The 18091-nt window shown below is 36.5% G+C and overlaps 1 protein-coding gene across 1 annotated transcript in view; it reads right to left on the reverse strand.

Moving 5' to 3' along the window:
• The window catches only part of LAMA2 (laminin subunit alpha 2), a 273953-nt gene that overhangs the window by 158581 nt on the left and 97281 nt on the right, over nt 1-18091 (reverse strand). The window contains exons 12-13 of the mRNA XM_018078006.2: nt 2151-2248; nt 1381-1592 (exon numbers count right to left, since the gene is read on the reverse strand). Coding sequence (XP_017933495.1) covers nt 1381-1592; nt 2151-2248 — 310 coding nt within the window. The remainder of the gene's footprint in view (nt 1-1380; nt 1593-2150; nt 2249-18091) is intronic.

Below are 18091 nucleotides of genomic sequence, written 5' to 3' on the forward strand. Positions count from 1 at the left end.
GAAAGCTGTGGATTAACAGCTTCTCATGGTCTGCTCACAATGCATAAGAGATGAGCTCTGGCCTGCTATTTTGGCTCTCCTCTAAAACCAGAGTGGGAAACTGATGGGCCATGAAAGGTTTTCAAACCGGATTCAAGGAGATGCAGAGATGCAAAGAGATGCAAGGTTGACGACCAAATGAGTAAATTAGGAAGCAGTTTGGCCCAAACTCAAGCTAGTTATGATTCACAAACTTATTTACAGAGATGTAATACATACTAATTAACCACAGGAAGAGACACAGATTGAAGAAATATTAATTCTTTTAGCAGGGAAAAAATTTGCACTGCCAAAGCTCAAATCAGAAAACTGCATGTTGTTGACACAACTTGCCTTTCAATTTAGGATGTATTTTAATTACCTAAATATTCAAATGATGGTTGGATTTCTTAGGAAATTGCACAGTAGCAAAAACTGTGACTGTGCTCTCAGCAAATAATCACTAACTGTGCTATCAGCTCCCTCCATTCCAAATTGACTTACACCACTGAGTCAAGTGATGTGCAGATTAGAGAACATTTCGGGTTTCATGCCTTGTGAGTAAAACACTACTAGGCAATCAATTCCATTGCTCATCTAAAAAATATTACTTATGCCACCTAACTATTAATGTATAGACAGTGCAATCATACAGTATCAGAAATGAGGCTGCTTTCTAGCCCACCTGGAGTATTTGCTCATGCACTTATGAAAATTTAAAATGCAAGATGAGCTTTACAGTTTCAACCACACTGCAGCCACTGAAATAGAACAACTATATCGTCTCATATGTCTTTAATTTTATCGAAGGACTCAGAAGAGTTCACATCAAATCAGTGGCTTTAAGCAGTCCAGGCAGCATCCTGACATAAATCAAAGGAAAGGCTTTGGGATTAAAAACATAGAAAATTCCCCTCGAGGTACTTTTCCATCTTAGAAACTCAGGATATTATTCTCTGGTCTACTGTTAATGTGGCCTTGAATGCTCATTAAATGGGGAAAACAGTATATATGCAATATATTATCTCTTTCTTCAACATGTCATTACTGCACTCCATGATTTACCATATACATGGGAATTACCGTGTTCATAAAATAAACATATTTATAGAACTGTCATTCATGCCTTAATAGTCCATGTAATTTCATTTTCTTAAAACGCTGTTCCCTTCTGTTGCCTTCCTCCTCCTGCCTATCCAAAACGAAAAACATACTAATGACTGCTTGAAAGTGTAAATGAATGCTATGGATTTCATGATAATAAATTAGAGTGTTTTATATTACATCAGCTTAGTTCTCTGAAGAGAGAAAACAAGTCTTGAGAATATCTCTGTAGCAAAGGGACCCGTTTCCCACATTCACCTGTAGATGGCATTCATCCCATTGCTGTATGTGGCTCTTATGAGGATCCTCTTTACATTTGCAAGGATAGTCATGAACTCCCTCCTGCTGACTGGAACATCGGTGCCATGCACTGAGAAAGATTCTGGTTTCAGCACAATTTCTTCAGTGAGCTCTTCAGAAGGCTGAAGGTGAATACCCCCTTTCGGAGTGCTGATTATCAAGTCACCTCCCTAGAAAGGGTCATGAGTGAGAGATATTTGAATATGAAAAGAGTAATGAAAAAAACCCAGTTGGGGTACATGATTTATTGAATAATATATTTTACAAGAATAACAAGTATCAGGAATAATATTCACTTTTCATAATCCTGAAATGGTCTTGCTTGATAAAATTAAAAATCAGTGGAAAAGAAAGTTTAGATTATTCAGACAAAACCTAGTGTCATGGCTCTTCATAGGCAAAAGCAAATTCATACAATGCTGAGTTGCACAAGAACAGATTTACTGAAAGAATGCAGAAGTGCTCAAACAACCAATTATTTTATTTCTTCATTCCTCCTGATGAACAAGAAGTATTATAGTTTTCTAAGCTACTGCAATAATACCAGAGATATTGAAGCTTTTAGTTCTCTGAAGTGTATCCATTTTCTGATACTATAAACTAGCTAAGAGTATGTGTACCCTTCTGTTTTGTGTCCTCAACCACCAGACTTCACACTGAACATCTGAAGAAGCAGGCAATTTTCTTTCTTTTTTTTTTTTTGGTGGCTGCAAATACAATCATTTTACCTCTATGATGACATCAGATTGAGCTATCAATTGAACTGTTTCTTCTTTGTCTGTGAAGTCATAGGAGACTGTAAATTTCAGATGTCCTCCAGCAACTGCTACCTAGGGAGTAAAAAGACAGAAGAAAGTGCAATTAAATGAAAGAAAATGGTCCTTAACCATTGGGGGCATTTTTCTCCAGCATCAGTATCTCCCCTAAGTAGGTCTCTAGTGTTGCAAAACCATGTGCAGATACCTGGGAATTACAGTTCTACAGACCATTCCCTTCTCGCTGAACTATCTAGAAATGACACCTAGTCATTTTATTTCTATGCCTTTTGAAGGCTGCAAGTTCCTTAAATGCACAGACTAACAGAGAAATCAGAAACAGATATGAAATCAGTGTAAATTTCCACTAGATACTGACATTAGATTTTTAATGTATTTATTTCAGTTATATGGTCCTCATTTAGGCTGGCCTCTACATCCTTAGCAACCTATAAAAGATTAAATAACTTCAGTTTCATTGATGGGCCAAATTAGAAAAATAGAAAAATAGAAAAAAAGTGCAGTGATGTTTTTCTTAGAATGGACTGTAACCTAAGATGAAGTAAGAATTTTCCCTCATGGAGTTAAATAAATTTACTTTAAAAGAATGTTCCAGCCCTTTTGCTCAGTTTGACCCAGCCTACAACACGAGAAGTCAACCACCAGGCCCTTCTGCCATGCCAATATATTTTTTCTATGCTCTTTTAGCCCTCAAAATCCTGGCAATGACACTAGCTTTTCCATTGGAAATGGAATATAGTAGGATGCAAATCAAAAACTGCAGATTTGAATGACAGAGTTCAGCACAGAAATAGTGCTTTCTGTTAATTATTGGAAGAAGCATAAGTAAATCAAAGGCTGAAAGAGCTACCTTTTGGGTTTTAAACACATCTCCCTCATACTTCAGTGCAATGTGAGCCTCCTCTCAGAGACTATTAAAATCACAGGGACCTTTCTGCCCTTCCATGGCATACTGCTGAGCACAGAGTAAACTCATGAGTCTTCTACAAAGAGAATAATCTAGTTATTCTCAAGGACATAATGTGCCATCATTTGTTCATCATACTAGATGGTGTTGCAACAGATAGCAGTGAAAGTCATCATCTTCATTATTTTATGATGCACCTAATTTAAGGGGTGGAAAAAAGTCCTAGCATTTAAGGCCTGGAAATCAATTGATTTTGAGTTATTCATAAAGGTATATAAACTGCCTATATCTAAGGCTGTACAGCTAATTGCTAGGTTAAAGCCAGAAAATTGCCTCCAGTTCATAACACAAATCTTGGATCATAGAATCATGGGATCATAGAATCAGAGAATATCTCAAGTTGGAAGGCGTTCACAAGCATCTTTGAGTCCAACTCCCTGCTCCTTGCAGGACTACCTAAAACTAAACCATATGACTGAGAGCATCATTCAGAGGCTCCTTGAATGCTGTCAGGCTTCATGTTGTGACTACTTCCCCGAGGAGGAAGAATCTGTTTCCTAATGTCCAATCTGAACTTCCTCCAGTGCAACTTCATTCCATTTCCTCATGTCATATTGCTAATCACCAGAGATCAGCACCTCCACCTCCGCTGCCCCTCTTGAGGAAGTTATAGACTGCGATACGGTCTCAGCCTTCTCCAAGATGAACAAACCAAGTGACCTCAGCTGCTCCTTGCAAGTCTTGCCCCCAAGGCCTTTCATTAACTTGATCACCCTTCTCTGGACACACTCTAACAGCCTGATGTCCTTGAGGTGCCCAAACCCGCACAAAATATTCAAAGTGAGGCTGCACCAGTGCAGAGCAGAGAGGGACAGTCATCTTCCTTGACCAGCTGGCGATGCTTTGCCTGATGCACCTCAGGACATGGTTGGCCCTCCTGGCTGCCAGGGCACACTTTTGGTTCATATTCAACTTGCCACCAACCCAAAACCCCAGGGCCACCGACCCTCTTTCCACAGGGCTGATCTTCAGCCTCTTATCCCTAAATTTGTATATATAAGCAGGATTACCTCATCCCAGGTGCAGAGCCCAGCACTTGCGCTTGTTAAATTCGGTTAGTGATGGCCCAGCTCTCCAGGTTATCCAGATCTCTCTGTAAGGTCTCTCTACCCTCAACAGAGTCTGCAGCTCCTCCTAGTTCAGTATCATTGACAAAGAGTAGCATCACATGTTTATCTACATAGTATCCAAACCTGTGAGCGATGCCTACATTAAGCCCTGACCATAACAACACGGAAAGACTTTTGTTTCCTTAGATACAGATATTACATCATTTTTGCTTCGCTTCTGGTCAAGTCTAAGCGCTGGTTTGTAACTGCAAGAGGAATGTAGAAAACTGAAATGCTACAGGAAGTACCCAGAATTGCTTTCACATGTAGACAAACATTTTAGAAGAGTAACTTTTGCAAAATTTTATCATTTCTATTTCAATTTCAGACTCACTACAAGGATTCAAAAAAGTAAAAATAATGGGAAAACAAAGATTAGGGAGTTTCAGGCAATGCATAAAAATTATATACCAAGACAGATTTTACTTTTTCCCAGCTACATAACCTTTACCTAAGTAAATAAAAATCTAACACATGAATTGATAGGTCACAAAGCAGAAAAAAACCCAACCAACCAACCAATCAAAAAAAGAAAACCAAAAACCAAAACCAAACCACCCCTAAATAAAGACAATAGTTTAGAGAAAGCCACCAGAATGGACTAGGGACTCCTAAAATATAACCAACAGGAAATACAAGAAGAAAGGGGTGGGCTGAGTAGTCCAGAAAAGAGAATGCTCAGAGGGAATAAGAAAATAGTTTACTAAAAACAAGAAAAATGAAATGGCCATTTTTATTTTCCTGTGGCAACTGCAGGAAAAGCATAAAGAAGACTCAGCTTAAGTTTACAGAAAGCTTTCTGTTCGTAAGGATGGTCAAAACAGTATCAAATTACTTGAAAATGCTATTGAATTACTTCGTTAATTCTTTAATAGCAGTTCAAACATGTTGAAGGTACTCTGGGTATAATGCCTAAGAGTTGGAAATATGACTAGGAAGTCTCTTTAGTTCTCTGCTAATCGCAGCAGTCTGATCTTCACAACTGCAACCGACAAGATTTGCATATCACAAACAGGATTACACATTGAAGACAGATTCCCCAAATGGCACTAATTGTAGAGAATACCTGGTAGTTCAGAATACATATTTACCTTGTGTGCTGTATAATACCAATATAGATTAGAAAAAAAACCTCCAACTTACATATAGCAGAAAGTACTACTTCCTTTTGTCATTGTTTATAGTGGTAATTTCCTTCCTCTGCATATCTAAAGTACAAGTTCGTTCACAGGCAAAAGAATTCAGAGGTTGATCCATGTGCTGCCTGTGTTATCTACTGCAAAAAATACTTTTCACTGAATTTTAAATACAAGGACAATACAGAAGTTGGGCACCTGTGAGATCCCTCTATTTTGATGTTTTTCTCTGTATCACCCAAAGATTCAGAGTTCTGCTTCAAAGATTGTCACCTGAGGTCATCAACACCAAAGAAAACAGAGCATAAAAGTTTGCCTTGCTGTGACAAAGGCATGTATTATTGAGACAAGAATAGCTGTCTAAAAATGTCAAGGAAGTTCCACAGAATTTCCATTGTCTCTCTCACCTGTTTTTAGATTAATACATCAAATATTTATTCCCAGTTCAGGAGGCAGAATCAAGAAAAGTCACAGATTACCCATGAAATACGAGTACAGAAAAGAGAAATCACATCTATTTTAGTTTTAATCCACCAAGTTTCGGGTAGATAGTTTTTCTTTGGTTTGGTTTGTTTTTTGTTTTTTGTTGTTGTTGTTGGTCACAACTGTACTTTACTATTATGTTACATGTTGTTAAAGGACATAAACAGGAAGCACACAAGACTTTTTTACAACAAGGTGACAGAGAGAGGGTCAACCAAAACTGAAGCAGAAGAAATGGCTCCTTTTCTATGAAAAAATTCCCTTTCTCAACAGCAAGAAGATGGAGGGTATTAGGAAGCAGCCAGTGTTACCTAGTGCAAAACATCTTTGATGTTACACCTGTCACACTAAAATTACTTTTAAACCAAGACAAGTGATATTAAACCACAAATACAGCACTGAAAACAAACAGCATTGCTACAAATATTAGCAAGACCATAGAAGAAGAAAACTTCTATCTTTTATATGGAAATCAAATTCTAGAAGTCTTTCTCTTCTTCCACTTAGTGAATCTCCTGCCAACGCTTTTCTAGGGCAAGCTGTCAGGATCTGTCCTGCTAATGTCATTGTAGAGTACCTCTTACTTATGCAGTTTTTATAACCCATCTTATTCTTGAATTATTGCATGATGATTCATATTCCCCCTCTTAAATGTCTCTTGTAACTCTGCCTGTAAAGGTTTAGCACTTAGTCCACTATGCTGGGTGCTGCCTCATTTCTGCTGAACATCTGCCAAATGTAACTTCAGAGATTAGGAGCTATCTGCACTAAACAGGGTGCTGATTATAATCCCTTATCTCATTAAGCAGTAAACTGCTCTTCTGTCAGCTAGGAAGAGACTTAGTTTGTGATTAAAGCACCTGAATATGAACTGGGGTGTCTGATATGGCACTATGTGGCTACGTATGGGCAATTGAAAGAAGTCTTTTGCAGAGTCAAAGGAAAGCAGCTGGTCTATGATGTACCCACTGAAAGACAACTTTCAAATAATTTTACTTCATATTTATATTTAAAAAGTAACTTGGAAGACATAAGATGCATTTCACAAATGAACAAAAAATTATGCACTAAATAAAACACACACACCTTGCTCATATGTTTAGTTGTAAAATCTATACCAGAATGGATTTACCTCAGAAAGGCTTGGATTTCAGGCGTAATCCAAGAGAACATAACATTTCAAAAGCGAATTATATCACTATGTTAAAACAGATTTAGGCCAATACTCATACAACACCAGACTTCCAAAATGAGAGAAATAAAAGGTGTCATATGATCTCAAGAGTCATTTATGTTGCAAAAGTCCTCTACGATCCTTGAGTCCAACAATTAACCCAGCACTGCTAAGTGTACCAGTAAACCATGTCCCAAAACAAATTAACAAATGTCAGGAAATTGAAGTATTTTTTCCCTCTTCACTGTTTGTGGTTGTAGAGGAAATATAGTCACTGACAGGTTTTACAGGACAAACAAACATTACAGAGAGAGTTAATATTTTTATTAAACCAATATAGCTGCAATACAGCTATAGAAAGGTAACATGCTTTTGGAAACATGAATCCTACTTGCTATTACATAATTATATATGTGGTCATACAATAAGGACTATAGCAAGTGAACAAATGTTAGTAGAAAAATGAAAGAAAAAAAAAGAAAAAAAAAGAAAAGGCTACAAACATGAACGAGCAGAACATTTCAGCAGAGAATGTTAACACACGTACTGCTGAATACGAAACCAAGGAGTCGCACAGCAAGTTGGTGACAGTAATTTAAGGTTCTAGGAGATAATAATGTTTTCTTATTCTAGAAGACATCCCCAAAACAAACCCCTATTTGTTTCCTGATACACCTATGAATGTTTTTTACTTGCTGCCATGATTATGAGAAATTACACAGATGTTCATTCAGTCTTCCAGTGGCTCTGTCGTATTCCTATGGCACTATATACTACTAGATACTGTGTTTGAAGGTAATGGAAATGTAATATATACAGTTTAACATTCCCTGCTAGCCTTGAATTTCCATGAAATAGAGCTGTAACAAAATGCTGAAGTTTATTTGGACTTTTTCACCTTCATAAACTCTCTAGGCATACATTTATTTTATGACATGGATTTCAGCATACTAGAGATATTTGCTGCCAGAACAGCAGCATTAACCACATGAAGGAAATCCTTTAAATAAAGTAATATTGCTCCCAGTTTATTAGTGGTGACCGATGTAGTCCATAATTGATTGGTATCTATGCAGTTGTGATATTATTTGACAAGTCACTGAACAATGTACCACCTTAACTGATGGCTAAGTGCACATGTGTTCTTCTAGCAGCCCACTCAGTGCAAAAGGGAGTGGACAAAGGGCTACTTTTCCTAACTTATCTGTAAAGAAATATTTCATTGTTAATTCGGCTCTCATCTGAATTATTATCTTCCTTATGAAAAAGTACCAGCTGTAAATTTATGATATTTAATTGGATTTTGCTGATCCAGTCTTTGTGATAGTTGTAGTGTGAGGGAAGGTAGGGACTAGAAAAGAATTCTGATAGAACCATCACCAAGAAGATGTCAAACCTTTCTTCATTTAGTAATAGCTCTCAGCAAAGATTGCATGTTTTAGTTCTACTCCAGATTCAATTAGAGATTAAATAGACTCTCCTCTCTTAGACAGATTGAATTTAGATAGGATAAAAAAGCTCATCTGAGGCATTAAAGTAATATTTCAGATAAAGCAGGGAGCAGAATAATCATGTTTTATTTGAATGACAGTATAGTTCTGGTTAGCTTTAAAAAAAAAAAGTCAGAATTTTCTTTATCGGGAAGTTAAATTTTCCCCTGAAAGAATGGGCTCATTCTCCTAACTCTCTGCCATCTAGAGTTCCCTCAATTCCACCCCAGCTAGTTCAGAATCCTACAGTTTCCCTGCTTAAGTACACTCAACATTTTTCTATATAAATTGATGCTGCATTCTACTTAAATTCTCTTAATCAAAATGCTGCTTCCAGAGAAGTTAACCAAACATGGGAGTAAGCTTTATAATGTAGTCTGACTACTACAGAGCTTAGTTCAATTGCTTTCCATGAGAATTTGTTTATAATACTGAACCACTCAAAGGGGTATTCACTATTTCTTCAGTTTCTTGAAACAGATCACTCCAATAGCTGAGAAGATTTCCAAGTCATACTTTTCTTGAATCTTATCCAAAATGTTATGATGCAACCTCTTTATTTTTTAGATTTTCCTCTGTTGATTGTACATAAAGGTAGAGTTGGGTCAAAGATAAAGGAGTTTTATTCAATGTAGGTACTCATTTGATCACAGAATGTTCTGTGATGTTGAAACTATATGTTAAAAAGTCTAACAGCAAGAGATAATGCATGCTATTGCTTTATATCTTATCTATACATTTATTTGCTCTACCTTGAATGACCTTTAGGGGAATTTTTAAAAAAATCCTTAAAAACTCACTCTGTAAGACTTTCTCTCTTTGTGCATTGGATAATGGAACAAGACAATCACAATAAATCTTAATATTTAAAATTTTCCCAGCAATGGAAAGAGCCATGAAATCTGTGGGTTTATTTTTTCCCCCCCAAGCGAATGTTTTCAGTTTAAGAGACAAATAAAACCTGTCCAAAGAGCAAGCACAACCCATAAGGAGCAACCCAAACTCTGCTACATTGTACTTCACATGGACTTTGACCATGACTTTTCCATATTTCACATCGATACCTGAACAACTGGGATCCCTTCCAGAACACAAAGTTTAGCAGGTCTTTTTGTATGCTGCATCTGATCACTAGGCAGCCAAAAGAATACCCTGCACCTATCAGAGAAATATCACGTGTTCAGATTCAAACAAAGCCGAAACATGAGTGAAGAAAGAACACCAAGAGGGGAAGACATTGAAATCTAGTATTTCCTTAATCATCCCTTGAAAGTATCCTTTGCTTTTGCTAGAATATCAAAAGTGTAATCAGACAATTTAAAGCTTGCTGCTTTTTCCTTCTTGCTTCAGAAGATGCAAGGCATAATATTGGTAAAGTGGTTGATAACATTTGCTATCCTGAACATGATAATCTGATGCCTATTTTCTGACCCTTCATATTTAAAATATTTTGTCACAAACAATTTAGACCAATCAAAACCTTACACAATTCTTTTAATTGAATGTATCTGCTATAATAAGAAACATTTACATGGAAAATATTTTAAAATAATCAATAAGAAGCTTCTTATTTGTGGATTTTCTAAATTATATCCATAAACTCAGCCCAGTCTCACTGTTACCAAGATACTGTATTAACATTACCATTTTATAACCTTGGTTCTCTTCCTTCTTGGATGAAATAGACTTTATTATTTGGAAGCAAAAAAAAAAAAATATGTCTAAATAAAGTGCAACAATTCATGATGGTCCTGTGAGCCCTGTGCTGCCAATCCTACTTATGTTGAGTAGTTGCTCCTTCTGAACTCAGCATTGAAAAAAATTAATGTAATCAGTGAGTGATTGAAAAATTCGCACAATAAGGTTATATGCTGTCTCATGAAATGTATTTATGAATGTAGACATTCATGTGTCTATACATTCTACAAATTCTCAAACGTCTACCATAATTCCCAGCTGTCATTTCCCCTCACTAGAGAAGACAAACAGAACTGTCTGGCCAACCACTCCTGAAGTCTAAAACCCGCTTTTCTACTGATAAGCCTTTACAAAATTTAGATTATATGATTACTTTGTTATAAGTACTTAACCATAGTAACAATAGCATATAACCTTAGTATGGTTACACACTTCTTCTTCCTTTGCTTTCCATATGATCTTGACTGTGCCTTCCCAACCACTGTTCCCCAAGCTGCTGTAACTAGATCAAGGATTCAAAAATACAAAACAGGGGTATATTCTTCCAGTAGTGATGTGGTAACCATAATTCATGAACAATTACTGTTCATATCTATTACTGTGGTGGCACGTAAATCTCAATCTTTGGAATTCTCCTAATCTGGCAAAAATATACCAGAAGCTGTGACACTATAGCATAATATGTCAAGCACTCATCATAGAGGAATATTTAAAGAAATTAACTTTGTACGTCATCAAAATTGCAGGCATTTTTGCCTGACTGAATACAGTTAAACTGCAAGGAAAAGAAAAAAAAACAAGCAAAACAAAACAACTAATACAAACTCGCCAACTGATGACTAGTTTTTCACAACAGCTGCTCTGATCTCTGTAAGCACCAATTTAGCAGGCCAAAGTGGCTGAATGGTGTAAGTCTGGGTAAAAATAACACTTTTTCTGTAACTGTGAAGATGTTTCAGACTGCTAGTGATATCGAAATCCAATTCACTATTTGAGCATCAACTCTGAGATATGTTTCTAAATAACATTCCCTCATCAAATGTTTCTAAATAAAAACTGTTTACTGCTGGTCTTGTAGCTGTCAACAACCTCATAATTGAAAGTAATTCTTAATTTTACTGATTAAATGTTGGTCTCCCAGTTCCACGGTCTTTGGTTCCAAAAGGACAAACCATAATTGCAGTAGACATATCAATAAATGCCTTCCTGTAATATTAGAATGAATTACTAACTTGAACATTTATGTCAATGTCCAGTTTCATTAAAACAGAAGAACTGAAGCTTACCCTTTCTTATCTGGTTGTACTTTCATGAATATTTTAATAAGAAAAAGAATTTGCATAATTTTGCAAAACTAAAAGCTCATATTTCTATGGTAACAAAATCCCAGCATGCAAGGATTATTAAAAACAAAAATGCAGGACTATAAAACAAGAGCAACTGCTCAAGTCCAAATTAAAAGCTGTTCTTAGTAAAGATGTTTCCCTCAGCCTTGCTACTGCATTTACGGCTAATGAATATTTGCATCCAATACTGCTGAGGATATCTCACTGCATCATGATCTTAAAATCAAAATCCATGGATTCCTCCTAAAGTGTTTACTTGCTACTGAAAAAGTTTAAAGAGTGTAAGCAGCAGAAATGAATAGTTAAATTCTACTCCCTTGTAAGAATCATAGAATCCTTAAGGTTGGTAAAGATCATGTAGTCCAACCATTAACCCAGCTCACTGTGCTCACCACTAAGCTATATCTCGAAGTGCCATCAAGTAGTACAACCAACTCTTGTTAGTACAGTTCACCAAGTTAGACTGTAAGTATTCTTGATCTTAGGCTTTCTTTTTGTTTCTGTGTTTGTAAAGCAGCAAGCAGAATAGCTCAGGAAATTATTTCTAAACTTTGCCACAACAGAAAATGGAAAAAAACCCTTCACTTTTAGCCAGCCAAAGATTATTTTCCTATCTCCTTCTACTTAACTGGTTTGCAATATTACTATGGACAATATTGTACCACAATCATGGCTACATGAGTAATTCAAAGCAAAGTATGACATAACTAGAGCTTTGGGATCCTTTAGGAAACTGAAATATATCATAATGTTTCAAGCATGAAAGAGTTGTGTGACTGCAGTATCTGTTGTGCAAATTATTTTGACAGAAAGGATATACTGCTTTTAATAACTGCTGGTGTTTTTTTAACTTTAAGTGGGAGATTTTGAATGAAATAACATGTAAATACATCAACGTTTCGAAGAAAATTTCTTTCCTAAGAAAAATACAAGGACTTGCAAAGCCCAAATATCTGCTCTTCAGAGGTTGCTTGTCATTTGATATAACAAATGCAACAATAATATATTCTTATTTGGTATTTTGCTGCATATCATGCAGACCTCTAAGGATCACATATCAAAATAAAAGCAGTAAGAATAAACATTTGAGTACTAAAAAAAGATATAGATCCATATAAACTTGTCTCTGTGTATTATAATTCACCAACAATAATCATAGCATAAACCCCCAAAACTCCTTGAATTTTGATTTCATTTTTCAGTTTTAGGGGAAAACAAAGCAGTGAATCAGAACTCCTGTGATTTTTCGTCTATTTTCAGTCAGTATAAACCATATTTTGAATTACTCTGCCTCTGGAGCCAATTCTTTCTCATGATTAAATTCATGGCCACTTTCCTGGTTTGCTAGTTTTGCAGCCTTTCTTCTACTAAACTTATTCATGACAAGATAACAGAGTTTTGAAAAATACATATGTTTTCTTTTAGAGAAAGGAACTTGTGTATGAGCTTATTTGAAATTAATGCTAGTTAATAGTAACTAAATATATGTATATATTACACAAAACCTGAATTTTAATACTGTATTACTCAAGGAAAAAAGATTTTTCAGAAGAGAACAGACAGCCCTTAATTAACAAATATGTTTTAAGACAGATTTTTTTAAAAAAAACCCAATATTGATAAAATCTATCATGCTATTCTTTATTGTACTCATAAAAGCAATTCTGCACTTGTTAGCATCATGGTAATCCACATGGTAATCCACCATCATGGTAGTCCACAGACTATTATTACTTGAGGCAATGTGCTCATATATATGAGCACTGCCCATGCACAAGCACATGCACTATGTATGCATATGCACACACAGTAAAAATAAAACTTGGTATGCACCGATCTTTGAAAACTGCAAAACGGTGCTGTTGTTTCAAAAGGCAATACAAAACCAAGTTTGTTTCAAAATAATCTTAAAGAAAAGGTCCTTTCTGAAAATCTTTGCAGGTAATTTTTTTCCTTCAAGTTCAAAGTCTTTATCTTTCTTAGATATGATCTTCTATGAGAAAACACACATTTCTTCTTAGAAGGCTGAAGGAAGGGTGAGCAATCAAGCTAATGAGATTGGAGAGCAAAGGAAAGATAGAAGATACGTGAATTTATGCCCAAGACTGAGAAAGGAGAAATGACACAGCTTTATGAGTCCTCCATAAGAGAATTTATTTTTTCAACTTCAATTTGCCTTAATGAGAAATGACAAAAAAATCCTTTAGCCATTGTAAGGATAATCCAGTTCTATGAACTTTGTGGTTTCTGCATTCATGTGTGCTATTTTTAACATTTTTTTCCCTTAAAGGAAAAACATAACAAATATCTATTCTTCATAAATTATCCTGATTAGAAAAATGACATTATTTTACAGCAGACAATACAGGTTGCCACTTATTATTATTATTTGTTCCTACAGGTGCAGTGCCTTCCTTTTTACAGTCTTGAAGCAGTATCTTTTCTACCAATTACGAATTTATATACTGTATCTTTTATTGGAAAAAAGGACCCCTATATTCATGAGTTACCTCTGCTTTAAAGGCATAAAGATGGAGAAAATTTCCTTTGGATGAATTAATTACTGTCCAAAAAAAAAAGAAGCAACTCTACTGCCCAAGGGTTACATTTGCCGAAAGAATCCACATCAATCTTATATTGGCATAGGCTCTATGAAAGTCCTATACTGAGTCCCATTTGAAGGATTCATCATCACCAAAAACATTGCAGTTCCACGAGATATGTTAACATAGAGAGTGTGATTAATTCACACAGGTAGGAAAAAGTTCTACTGAGATTAAATGTTGTCAGGCCTGTAAACTTCATACGCTTAATCATTTTGCAAATTTTTTTTATAGAAAGTGCTATACGTATTTAAGTGAGAGTCACATATTTCAAAGCAAGCCTCCCATTCTCTTCAAAAATTCACCTTACAAAAATGTCAGAAACTCCTTCACCTTTCGCTATGGAATGTATTGCACAAAAAATTGAGCATGAAAACCATGTGATAGTATTGTTCCATATACACTTTGTTTTAATGTTCTGAAAATATCAGAGGCACCTAAAACAGTAATACAACACTCACAAGCTTAGAGAATAAGTACATTAAGTCTAGCTATAAAATGATACCCAACATGATCATAATTAATGCACATAAAGTATCCACACATAGCAATAAAAGAAAATAATGTGAAAAAAATTATTTCTACTGAAAAAAATAGCTTCTGCATGTCCATGTTAGTCATCTACCTGATCTAACTGTATCTTTTGTACCTTTCAAGAAGATATACTTGACCTCACTAGCTAAAAGAGATCCTCTCCATTTGCTTTCCCTATGAATGCTGACACTTTTCAATTTAATGGAGATTTTATAAAACGAAATTCCTTACCTTACAGTGTATCAGCACTGTGAATGTTATATCTGGTTGGTATTATAGGAGTGGATGCTACTCACCTTTGATGATTTACAGCTTCCTTTTCAGACAGCACTTTCTTAAAATGATACATTTCAAACTTCACTCTTTTTGAATATGAAAGAAGGAAGGATAGATACATCATCTTTCAGATAACTCCCTGAATCCATTTCATATCTGATTCAACTGAAAAATTATTAGGATGAAGAAAAGGCCATTGGCATAATTACAAAAAAAAAAAAAATCTACACATAGATCCTCAAAGAGCAACCAAGTCAAAGGAAGGAGATACTGATGTTCCAAAAGAGCACTAATTGAAAATCACATGTTTAGTGATGGACTGCAGTTTTTTTCTTAACTCTACCTAAAAGCAAGAATACTTTTTGCATAGCTTATTTAAAGATAGAAGAGATTAGCTAAAGATGATCAACTGAGATGTTAATAAGGAAGAATGAAGTAATTCCATCAAAATTAGTCCAGATATAATCACAGAATTTTAGAGTTGGAAGGGACTTCTGGAGATCATCTAGTCCAATGTGCCTGCCAAGGCAGGGTCGCCTAGAGCAGGTTATACAGGAATGTGTACAGGTGGGTTTTGAATATCTTGAGAGAGGGAGACTCCATGACCTCCCTGGGCAGCCTGTTCCATATAACGCTTGACAGAATCGTAGAATAGAAACATAGATTGGCCTGGGTTGGAAGGGATCTTGAAAATCCTCTAGTTCCAACCCTCCCTACCATAGGAAGGGACACCTTTCACTAAACCTTTTACTAATCCACTTGCTCAGAGCTCCATCCAGCTTAGGTTTGAACACTTCCAGGGATGGGGCATCCACGACTTCTCTCAGCAACTTCTTCCAGTGCCTCACCAACCTCACAGTGAAGAATTTCTTCCCAATATCTAATCTAAACCTAAATGGCTTTCAGATTAAAGCCATTCTTCTCTATCCTGTTACCACATGCCCTTGTAAAAAGTCTCTTTCCATCTTTCTTGTAGGCTCTTTTCAGGTACTGGAAGGTTGCAATTAGGTCACCCTGAAGCCTTCTCTTTTACAAGTTGAACAATTCCAATTCTCTCAGCCTTTCCTCATAGAAGGTGCTCCATCCCTCTTATCATCTCAGTGGCCGTCCTCTGGACTTGCTCCAACAGGTCGATGTCTTTCTTGTGCTGTGGACCCCAGGGCTGCATGTGGAACTCCAGCTGGAGTCACACCAAAGCAAAGTAGAGGGGCAGAATCACCTCCCTTGCCCTGATGGCCACATTTCTTTTCATGCAGCCCAGGGTACAATTGGCTTTCTGGGCTGCAGGTGCACATTGCCCGATCATGTCCAACCTCTCATCCACCAGCACCCCTAAGTGCTTCTCAGCAAGGTTGCTCTCAATCTGTTCATCCCCCAGCCTATATTGATACCAGGGGTTGCCCCAACCCAGGTGCAGCACCTTGTACTTGGTCTTGTTAAACCACATGAGTTTCCATGGGCCCACTTCTCGAGTTTGTCCAGGTCCCTCTGAGTGTCATCCTGTCCTTGAAGTGTGTCAAAAGCGCCATTCAACTTGGTATCATCTCCAAATTTGCTGAGGGTCCACTTGATGCCTTCATCTACATCATTAATGGAGATATTAAATAACACTGTCCTAACATGGACTCCTGAGGGACACCACTTGTCACTGATGTTCATCAGGACTCTGGGCCATTGACTACAATCCTCTGGATGTGACCATCCAACCAATTCCTTATCCACCTAACAGTCCACTCATCAAATCTATCTCTCTCCAATTAAGAGAGAAGGATATTGTGGGGGACTGTGTCCAGATAAACGACATCTGTAGCCCTTCCTTTGTCCACTGATGTAGTCACTCCATCAGAGAAGGCCACTATGTTGGTCAGGCAGGACTGTCCCTTGATGAAGCCGTGCTGGCTGTCTCAAGTCACCTCCCTGACCTCCATGTGTGTTAGCATAGCTTCTAGGAGGACCTGCTCCATGATCTTCCCAGGCACAGAGGTGAGGCTGACAGGTCAGTAGTTCCCAGGGTCCTCCTTTCTACCCTTTTTAAAGATGAGTACAATGTTTCCCTTTTTCCAGTCACCTGGGACTTCACCTGACTGCCAAGACTTTCCATTATTTCAGTTCACTCTGTTTTGTCCCTTTCAACATCAACATGAAGAACAAAATTGTGCACAGAACCAAAGAACCTTTAAGGTCAGAAAAGACCTCTAAGATCACCGAGCCCAACTGTTAACCCAGCACTATTCCTTCTCTCCACACAGTTGCTGCCTTTTAAGTACTTAAGACATCTGCTTCAGTCCTTATTAATTTTATTTATGTACATTTGTTATTAAATAAACTCAGTTTTCCATGTTTTTCCTTAAGTCTAGCTCTCCTTTGGGCTACCTCCAGTTGACAGTAGAGCCCTGGACACATCAATATCCTTTTATGAGGACCAAAGAGCCTTTATAAAGTTGTAACTGCAAAAGTGTCTTATGTAGAGAGAAAAGATTAGATATAGAACATTAAACAATGAAAGTCTCACCTTGAGAGAAGAATGAGTCTGTGTTTATGTATGTGCATGCAAATATTTTCATACATACAGAAAGCATACCTGTATTTGAGATAGCCTACATGGAGAAGATACATAGACCCTAAAGTCAGGTGCTTCAGAATCTCTCAGAAAATATCCCACTTCATTGCACTAAAAATTCTCATAAGTTAATTTTCTAAATAAGAAAACACTCCTTTACTCTAATGTCAGAATAAACATAATTAAAGTGTAACAGCTCTAATACTCAAATAATGAAGTATTATTTACAAAAGGCATTAAAAAATCAGTTTAAGCTGGTTATCTATTTCTTTCAACATAAGTTCAGTTTCTAGCAACTGATTGACTCATATTTCATCATTTGTATCCATGGAGAATGGAGAATGACATTATCTACGTGTATCAAAGCCTGGAAGAATGATAAAATCATTCTGAGTTTTGGTGTTGCAAGTAATTGTTTTAAGAATAATTGTAATTTTGCAAACTTAAACAGTAAAATCTCAGTATAAAATTTCATCACATGCTCCAGGATCTTTAAATCTTATTAACAGCATATGAA

Source organism: Manacus vitellinus, unplaced genomic scaffold (assembly GCF_001715985.3).
Source record: "Manacus vitellinus isolate BGI_N305 unplaced genomic scaffold, ASM171598v3 scaffold_4_pilon, whole genome shotgun sequence".
NCBI classification, from domain to species: Eukaryota; Metazoa; Chordata; class Aves; order Passeriformes; family Pipridae; genus Manacus; species Manacus vitellinus.